Source organism: Pelecanus crispus, chromosome 13, assembly GCF_030463565.1.
Source record: "Pelecanus crispus isolate bPelCri1 chromosome 13, bPelCri1.pri, whole genome shotgun sequence".
Classification (NCBI taxonomy): Eukaryota; Metazoa; Chordata; class Aves; order Pelecaniformes; family Pelecanidae; genus Pelecanus; species Pelecanus crispus.
In genome coordinates, this window is record NC_134655.1 from 6567414 (window position 1) to 6577513 (window position 10100).

The 10100-nt window shown below is 42.5% G+C and overlaps 1 protein-coding gene across 2 annotated transcripts in view; it reads left to right on the forward strand.

Annotated features, from left to right (window-relative positions):
* TENM1 (teneurin transmembrane protein 1) overlaps nt 1–7411 on the forward strand; it is a 252595-nt gene extending 245184 nt beyond the window's left edge. For both annotated transcript variants that reach the window (XM_075720809.1, XM_075720810.1), the window contains 4 exons: nt 2292–2679; nt 3349–4569; nt 5052–5194; nt 6653–7411. In XM_075720809.1, the coding sequence (XP_075576924.1) occupies nt 2292–2679; nt 3349–4569; nt 5052–5194; nt 6653–7411 (2511 nt within the window). The remainder of the gene's footprint in view (nt 1–2291; nt 2680–3348; nt 4570–5051; nt 5195–6652) is intronic.
* Nucleotides 7412–10100: the final 2689 nt, after the last annotated feature.

The following is a 10100-nucleotide window of genomic DNA, read 5'->3' on the forward strand; positions in this document are numbered from 1 at the left end:
ACCTTCAAAAATCTCTACCCCTTCCAAAATCAGCTCCAATAATTTAGGTTTTAAAAAGCACTATGATAGTAGCACTGTAAATAATTTTTACTGATGAGATTCAGTTCCTCTTGTTTTGGTCACTTGCCTCAATTAGTTAATGGTGGTATAAAATCTCCTGAATACTCCAAGCTTGCTTCCAAAATCCTGCCGTATACCACCAGACAAAATAGATGAGCGGCTGCGTGCGTATGTTGGACAGAAATGACATCTAGTGGCGATGCTCAGCATTTCTGTGTATTCCCAGTAGAGCTCCGAGTAATTGCCACTGGCTGTTTGTCTCGCTGCACCATGTGGCATCAATCATTACGTGGTTGACCAGGCTCTGGTTGCTTTTATAAAATGACAGCTTTTTGGATGTTTTATGAGCTACCCTCTGAAATCCTTTAAAACAATTAGAACCCAATTTGCGCAAAGAGTTGAAAAATCTATTGTAATATTATTAGGATGAATTGGGAATTCATTTTTTTTCTCTTTATGGTATCCTCTAATAGGCTAGAGAGGATACTAAGTCTCCAACCCTTGTACTGTCTATCCTTTTCCTACCCTGGACAAAAGTGGAAAAGCCACAAAGTGCTGTAAAAATGGCACACAGGGGCACTAAAGTTATATTAGAGATGTTTCTGATCTTGTTATTCATACTCTGTCAATGGCAGACAGCTTAAAAATAGGCCTGGGAGCAGTATATAGAGGCGTCACATCAGTGCTAGGAGAGAGTTCAGCCAGTGGTTTACTGCAGACTGGGGACTCTTGACTGAAGGTGAAAACAAAATAAACACTGTGCGTGTTAGAACTGCTTGGCAGACCAGCAATAAAGCGATCAGGAAAAGCTCGGTGTAAAGGTCTGTCGTCACCAGCTGGCAGAGGATAGCTTGCGAGTGGCATATGTTGGTGCTCTCTGGCTTGCGTACAGGTGACAGATGTCTTTCACCAAGGGCAGGAAGAAATACATCTTGGGAGGACGGGGGGCTGGGGGTGCGGAGAGCGTGGCCAAGGCTTAGCCTATCTGTGGTCCTTTGAACAAGCTCTTGGGCTATTTGTCAGAGCAAAGTGGCTCAGGGCCAATGTTACTTAACACATTGCAGGGCTGAGCTCTTGGTGTTTTCTTCCCAGAGATTTCTGAGCTTAGAGGGAAAAAAAGCCTTTTTTCCTAATTTCTTTTCCCCATGCTCTATGAAAAAGCAGTCGCACTGTTCCTGATAAGACTTTGTTTTGCATGATGTCGCAATCATGCAGAAGCCTGACAAATTTGCTTATGTGCCTGGTAGGTTTGGGCTGTGAGCTAAGAACTGTGCAGTGTCAGCACTCCGTCTCAGCTCAGACAGTGTGGCAAGGATGTGCAGCGCTCTGGTCCAGCCAAGCCACTTACTGGAGCTGGTGGAAGGCTACAAAGTTCCCCCATACATTTTCCCTCTGTGTTTTCATTACGCTTGTTTCAACAGTGACTGTCCATCAGTGGGCTTGTACTCTGTGGCACTGTGACTTTTCACGACTGGTGAAAAAGTTTACAGAACCCAAACTTGAAATTTGCACAGAAAAATGTCTGCCGTGCTTGCACATTCACCTGCCAAACAAACCAGATTTCATTGACCAACAACAATTAACCAACACAGGGCAAATACTAAGTACCTGCATAGAAATTATATTCTTTGTAAACATTAAAAAACAGAGAGAGAAGTAGTCACACCAAAGAACCCGCAGACTATTTTCATCCATCTGTAGGCATGGAGATACTGTGACCTCTGGGGCAAGGTGCCTTTAATAGAAGACATACAGAAAAAGGGGTAGGTGTGTGACAGAGATCTGCAGAGCACCAATAAAAGCTAAACACCTCGTACACACCATTGAAAGTTTCCCCTTTCCACCTCCCCTAGAAACATCTGCTGGTGCAGATGCTCTGCCTGTGTGTGAGGAAGAGGTTCCCTCTGGTTTTGCTTCCTGAGAGGATGACCTAAATATTTCAAAGCAACGTAGCAAGTCAGCATGAGGCTGAAACGCTACTGAGAGCCACATCTGCCTCCCAGTTTCGAGGTCCTTACCTCTAGACTTACTATTATTATCCTCCTGTTTTGTACCATCTTGCTGGCCAGGTCTCCTGGAGCTGAAAGCTTCACTTGGAATTGTGCAGACAGTAAGAGCAAACTGCAAGAGTAGATGGTTGTTTCAGCATTTCCTTAACCTTCAGGCACTCACTAGGTGAATAACTATTTGCTTGATCAGCCGCTTATACTGCCATTCCTGTTTGATTGCAGTCCGTGATGCTCCTGTTGCACAGCCAGCGCCGCTACATCTTTGAGTACGACCAGTCCGACTACCTGCTCTCGGTCACCATGCCGAGCATGGTGCGCCATGCCTTGCAAACCATGCTGTCTGTCGGGTACTACCGCAACATCTACACCCCTCCGGACAGCAATGCGGCTTTCATACAGGACATCACCAGAGATGGACGGCTTCTGCAAACATTGTATCCCGGGACAGGACGCAGAGTCCTTTACAAATACACCAAACAGTCCCGACTTTCTGAGATTCTTTATGATACTACTCAAGTCACGTTCACCTACGAGGAATCTTCTGGGGTTATTAAAACAATACATTTAATGCACGATGGGTTCATCTGCACCATCAGATACAGGCAAACAGGTTTGTGTAATTGCGACCACTTTGCTAAAGTTTCTGGCCCTGATCCTGCGCTTACCTGTCATGAAATTCCATTATTTTTATGTCTACAAGTTCTTGTATTTTACATTTCAATAGAAAAATATGTGTGTATATCTCTATGTCTGTATCCATAGGCATATATAGCTCTCCCATTTGAAATACAGTTTTCTGTTTATTGCTTGCTATGGAATAGCTCTTATAATGTTTGATTGTTTTTATTCCACTGTGTGGATATTTGCTAAATACTAAATCAAGTTGGTTTATTGCTTGTATTTTCAAGTTTCCCTGTTTATACCGCAATATAACATAAATTCCAAAGGACTGTTTATATGAGGATGGAAATCACCATGTAAAATAAATTTAGTTTAGAATTATCTTGTAAGTAAATAGAAATCATAATTATGAATAAAATAGCATTCATTTAAACAAATGTTAATAACATATAAATATTTTGTAGAGCAAGCATTAATAAAGGTTTGTGAGAGTATAATCTAACATAGTGGTACTTTCTGAGACAGTCAAGTAGCAATAAGGCTCAAGGGTATATCTGAGTTCATCGTTTGTCTGTGCTAGATCTGTAGGGTAAATATACTGTGGACATAATTCATTATTTTTCTTGCTTTTCCTCTTTCCCCTGTTTGTTTTGGACAGGTCCGCTTATTGGTCGCCAAATCTTCAGGTTTAGCGAAGAAGGGCTTGTAAACGCCAGATTTGACTACAGCTATAACAATTTCCGTGTCACGAGCATGCAGGCCATGATAAACGAGACGCCTCTTCCCATAGATCTATACCGTTACGTCGATGTCTCTGGCAGGACTGAACAATTTGGGAAATTCAGTGTAATTAATTATGATTTAAACCAAGTTATAACCACCAGTGTGATGAAACATACCAAAATTTTTAGTGCCAATGGTCAGGTGATTGAAGTACAATATGAAATTCTCAAGTCTATCGCTTACTGGATGACCATCCAGTATGATAATATGGGTCGTATGGTGATCTGTGATATACGCGTAGGTGTAGATGCCAATATAACGAGATATTTTTATGAATATGATGCTGATGGTCAACTTCAGACTGTGTCTGTGAATGATAGAACCCAGTGGCGCTACAGCTATGATCTCAATGGCAACATCAACTTGCTGAGCCATGGAAACAGTGCGCGCCTCACTCCTCTGAGATACGATCTGAGAGATCGCATTACCAGACTTGGAGAAATTCAATACAAAATGGACGAAGATGGCTTTCTCAGGCAAAGAGGCAATGAGATCTTTGAGTACAACTCTAACGGTCTGCTGAACAAAGCGTACAACAAAGTGGCTGGCTGGACTGTGCAATACTGTTATGATGGTCTTGGAAGACGAGTTGCAAGCAAATCAAGCCTAGGACAACACTTACAGTTCTTCTATGCTGATCTCTCCAACCCAATAAGAGTTACTCACTTGTACAATCATACTAGCTCGGAAATAACATCCCTATATTATGATCTTCAAGGTCATCTCATTGCAATGGAATTAAGCAGTGGAGAAGAATATTATGTTGCCTGTGATAACACTGGAACACCTCTAGCTGTATTTAGCAGTCGAGGCCAAGTCATAAAAGAAATTTTGTACACCCCATATGGAGAGATCTACCAGGACACTAACCCAGATTTCCAGGTTATCATCGGGTTTCATGGAGGGCTCTATGATTCTCTTACTAAATTAGTTCATCTGGGTCAGCGGGACTATGATGTCATTGCTGGTCGGTGGACGACACCAAATCATCATATATGGAAGCACCTGAATGCTGTCCCACAACCATTTAATCTCTACTCATTTGAAAATAACTACCCAGTTGGCAGGATCCAAGATGTTGCTAAGTATACAACAGGTAAAAGTAACACATTTCTCATGAAAGTGCAGCTTTTGATCAGATCCTGGTATGGATTCAAGACTCCAGAAATCTTTTGCGTACATCCAAAGTTACTGTTTGGCTCTAATCTTACATATATTAAAGTCATTTCTTTAATGGATAACATCTTACTGAGCTTGACCTGTTTTCTATAGCCTTTATGGTAACCAAGAAAATAATTAATAGTTCTTTCTGCTGCTTTTCTAAGTGCTAAAATTAGGGCAAGAATGGAGGCAGCTTAATTTTCCATTATGAATAGATAGAAGGTACACTATTGATTTGAGTATAGCTATGCTTTGTAATCAAATAATTTGTTTGCTACAGTAAACTCTGTAACCAGTACTGAAAACATAAACTGATGTGAAATCGTTATTTCTGCATAGCTGGGATTTCTGCAGACTACCCTCACTTTTTCTAGGATTTATGCGCCTTATTGCCAGTGTCCTTTTCTTGTTTTGTAGACATTGGAAGCTGGCTAGAACTGTTTGGTTTCCAGCTGCACAACGTACTACCGGGATTCCCAAAACCAGAGATAGAAGCTTTGGAGACAACATACGAACTGCTGCAGCTTCAAACAAAAACTCAAGAGTGGGATCCTGGAAAGGTTAGCAAAAACTCTGTTCAGCTGCTTCTAATACTAAATTAAGGAATTTGATTAGAAAATATTGGAGACCAAGCAAATAATGTGACTGTATCTTTCAACAGGCAAGGCAAATAGTCTAACAATGCTAGAAATTTTAATGTTGTCACATTATGTACAGGCATCAGTGCAGAGGTGAGTTTAAAACTCCTTAAAGGAGAAGCTTTTAGGAATACAGTGAAGAAACTTCGCAGCCATTTACAGAGAAACCATCCAAATTTGAGGGGCAGGATAGGCAAAAGGATAAAGGTGTTTGTCTGAAAATTGAAAAAGTTGCAAAAAATTCTGTGGAAATAAAAAACTAAAACCACAGATTTTCATCTTTGTTAGCAAAGATGCCACAAGAGATGCAAAAATCACTGAGGTTATAAACAGCTTTACAAGTCTGTACCTCTGCATTATTATGGCAGGGAAACAGAAATGTTGCTGTGGATTTGCAGGGGAATGTGTAAAACTCAACCTTGCTGCAGGGCTTATTTTCAGTAAAGAAGAGCCATGCAGCAGCTATCAGAGTCTAGCAATCAATGTAACTGCAACAGGACCAACTACCGATATTCTGGGCAGGTGTTCATGTTTTGCATTTGACCACACGAGCACCTGTTAACAAAGAAATATGATTTTGCAAAGAGGAGAGAGAAAAGATGCCTTTTCCTCTAATGTGGTCAGGAAAAGGAAGTATAAAGTGTTGTGAGTTCGTGTTAGCAGCATTTAACACACTTGTTCTCCCATGCACAAATGAATGCACAAAGTGCAGAGGGCTGGGCTTGTCCCACATGTAGGAGCCTGTCCATGTAAAATTGTCACTGAGATATGAAAGAAGCTATTACAAAGGCACAGAAAAAGTGCAGCGATAGGTATAGTGTTAAAAGACAAATAGATGGTTGGAGTGAGGGTTTTTTTTAGCCCAGTGGGGAGCAGGATCTACAGATCTGATGTGCGTGCGTGGTTCCTATTGTTCTAGTGTCTTGAGACCTTCACAGCCTGCTTTCCTTAAAGAATGGGCTATAAAAAATGTTATTGCTGTTTTACAGAAGACATAATTAGACGCAGAGAGACTAAGCATAGAATCATGTGAGAGAGTACAGCTTTGAGTTCAGGTTTCCCCACGCCTAAGAGTCGAAAGAGCAGCCATTACAGTAACAACTCAGAGACCGGAGGAAGAAGAAAAAGGAAGAATAAATACAAAAATAGCATTTGTGATAAACATGTTTTCCATTTGTTTTCTGGAAACTAAGGAGTCCAAGAGGCAGAAAGCAATACCTTAGGCGATTAGAAAGGCCCGGCTCTGTGGATGTGCGTGATGTTTTACAAACAAATTGAAGAACCATTCTAAGCAATTCAGAGATTAGTAGGGCCTGTAAGACACTGTAATGAAGTGCAAGATGCCTCTCCTGCAAACTTTATTGGTATTTTCTTTTCCAGACTATCCTTGGTATTCAGTGTGAGCTACAAAAGCAACTCCGAAACTTTATATCCTTGGATCAACTTCCTATGACACCCAGGTATAGTGACGGCAAGTGCTATGAGGGAGTGAAGCAACCGAGATTTGCAGCTATTCCTTCAGTATTCGGAAAAGGCATCAAATTCGCTATAAAGGATGGTATAGTGACAGCTGACATTATAGGCGTGGCTAACGAGGACAGCCGGCGCATTGCTGCCATCCTCAACAACGCTCACTATCTGGAGAACCTGCATTTCACCATAGAGGGCCGAGACACGCATTACTTCATCAAGCTGGGGTCTTTGGAAGAAGATTTGGCCCTCATCGGCAACACCGGAGGACGACGCATCTTGGAGAATGGCGTCAACGTCACAGTGTCGCAGATGACCTCTGTGATCAACGGGAGGACTAGACGCTTTGCTGACATCCAGCTCCAGCACGGCGCGCTCTGCTTTAACGTTCGGTATGGAACAACGGTGGAAGAAGAAAAGAACCATGTCTTAGAGATAGCCAGGCAGAGAGCCGTGGCTCAGGCCTGGACTAAGGAGCAGAGACGGCTGCAGGAAGGGGAAGAAGGTATTAGGGCATGGACAGATGGAGAGAAACAGCAGCTTCTAAGCACTGGGCGGGTACAAGGCTACGATGGATATTTTGTTTTATCTGTGGAGCAGTATCTCGAACTTTCTGACAGTGCCAATAATATTCACTTTATGAGACAGAGTGAAATAGGCAGAAGGTAACAAAGAAAATCTCTGCCTTTGCGTCACCAAAGACTGCCTGTTTTTAAACGTAAAATGGTTTATTGTATTGGTTTTTCTAGATCAGAACTCTGTATATATAAATATAGAGGAAAAAACATATCCAACTGCCTTTAAATGTGACAGAAGATGGTATTTTAATATTGTTTGTTTAACTCTTCGAGAGATGCCGGTGACGATTTTTAGTTCTTGTGTGGCAGTATTCAAAAATTTCAGAAGCAGAGTCCTGACAGCTGAGCGGCGCGACCTGCGCGCGAAGTTCCCAGGGTGACACCGCACATCCCTGCGGGGTGGGGGATAGCGCAGCGTGCTCTGCCTTCTTCTAAAGAAACACGACTTTTTTGTTGTTAGTTTAATAATTCACCAATTATTTACAAGGTTACAGAGCCTGATTCTGCAACCCGTGTTTACTGGGTAGTTTTTTCACCCAGTGAGATCTCCCGTAAGTTCAAGGGATTGCATACAGAAACCAGACTGTGTATGGGAACTTCGTAGCTGCTCACCAACCCCGCACATGCCATTCCTCACAGCTATGATCTAAGGGATTTTCTAACCCGGGAAACCCAACTTGTATCGGATGCAGTACAGAAAGGCTGTCCCGTATGGCCTTTAGCTTTGCTCAGCCGTAGCCGAGTCTCAGCCACTCGGTGACGAACGCCACGTCGCGTCTACTTTTGCGCGTGGGGGGCCCGTCCCCCAAGGTTTCCCTCGGCACTGGGTTATGCTGGAGTCCGGCAGCACGCGTAGAGCTGCCGGTCTTCCTGGCGGAGGGGTGCAGGGCGGCACCGCCCTGCTGGGCTTCGGCCCGGCGTCAGGGGTGGCCGAAGAAGGGCTTTGCGAGCACTATAGTCGACATCCGCGTGCTCCAGGCTGGGCTCTAAATCAGTGCGTTTGGGACAACCCTCGTTACCCAGCTGGGAGGGCCCCCAAGCTGTGCAGGATCAGTCCTGTCTGTAGGCATTGGGCCAGGACTCGTCTTTTCACAGCTCATTTGGAAATTGCAGTGTTGTTGGGTTTAGGCATCGCGTTCTTTTCATCTCAAATTAATAATCCTGTTGTATTACTCATTTTTTCGAGTCTGAAGAAGACTGGTGGGTTGGGAGTTGATGAACCTAAGTGTGTGGATAGTAAATATGTTGATAAACGTAGAACATTTTGGGGATGACTCTTCACTTTTCAGCTCAATATCTAGAGCACATAGAAAAACATTATATTGCATGGGCAGAAATTTTTATTTCCCAAGGTATCATGCGCTGCTGGCACAGTTATTTCATAGCAGAGTAGGTGATCCTTCTTTCAGCTTGTCATTTTTGAAAGACTTGATTATCGGGAGGGGAGGGCACACGGGGAGGGGGGAACGGGCAAGCAGATTTCCTTTACTGACTTTCAGAGGGAGCTAGAAGTCTTGTTATAGAGCCTGTGTATCCGTAACAGTGATGTTATTGCACATTTCTTTCAAAACAGACATAGTGAATATAATGAAACAATTTCTGCTCGTATTTATGAAAGCCAACAAAGTGCTTTCTTTGTCTTTCTTCCCTTCTTTCCAGTTTTCTTTTTTCCCTTGTTTTTGGGCAAGTGGAGCAGACTGTACCAAAGTTAGAGATGAGCCTGACCTGGCACCTGAGACCTGACCCCCCCCCAGGGGTTTGGGCTCGGGTCTCAGCTCACACCATTAGCATCTCTTTCCAGACTCCTTCCGCTCCCCCGGGAGCCAGCGCAGCTTTGGGGGTGCAGGATCAGGCTGAGCGAGAGCCTGGCCCCTAAAACCACCCTCTACTCCCCAGCCAGGGGGACTTGTGGACCAAAATCGGCACATACGCATTCTGATCGGGCTCATCGTTAACTGATGTACAGAATCGGGAGCTGACAGCCTCCAGGTGTGGCAGCTCTGATTTCCATAATTTTCCGTACGATCATGGAGAATTTGAATACCTCCACACCAGCCTAAAAATGGACCTTCAAATCCTTGAGCCTCTAATACGCTTTTAATCAATGGAAGAATAATTTATGAACTGTATATAGAGAGTGCATTCATAAACGTGATGATGTATTTTATCACTGATCCAAGATGTCAATATTAGAGTCTATTTTACTTATATTTTAAGCAATTATACTTTTTTGCAATTCACTAATGAGGTATCATTTTCAAACTGCTTTAAATATCCATTAGAAACAACTATTTGAAGCTATTAGAATTACCTTGAACTGTGCATTTCTAGTATGTAATACATATTTAGTTAGCTTGTGCCTTTAGTTTCTTAAAGTTATATTTGTATTATATGCAGGAAATGCACTTTGTATTACCTACAGCTGTGTTTTTTAATACTGCCTTGATTACTGTTGTTCTCATATTATGCCAAAAGGTCAAAGAGTGAAATGTGTTACAAGTTTGTCACTGAAAGTAGATTTGGCATTTTCCCAGTTTCTGGGTGCAGTTGAAGGCACATTTTTGAACAACATTTCTTATGAGAATATGGATGTATAAAGAATCACATGACATTACATGGCCCGGTTACAAAAGCAAAAAAAAAAAAAATGCCTTCATCGTAACAGTTTCAGAAATTTAGGAAACTAAATAAAAATGTCGTGTTGAGATGACAGTGCTAAGGAAACGAGTTATTACTGGAGGAGCACTGCAGACTGGTGTCGTAGCTACACATGGGCCAGC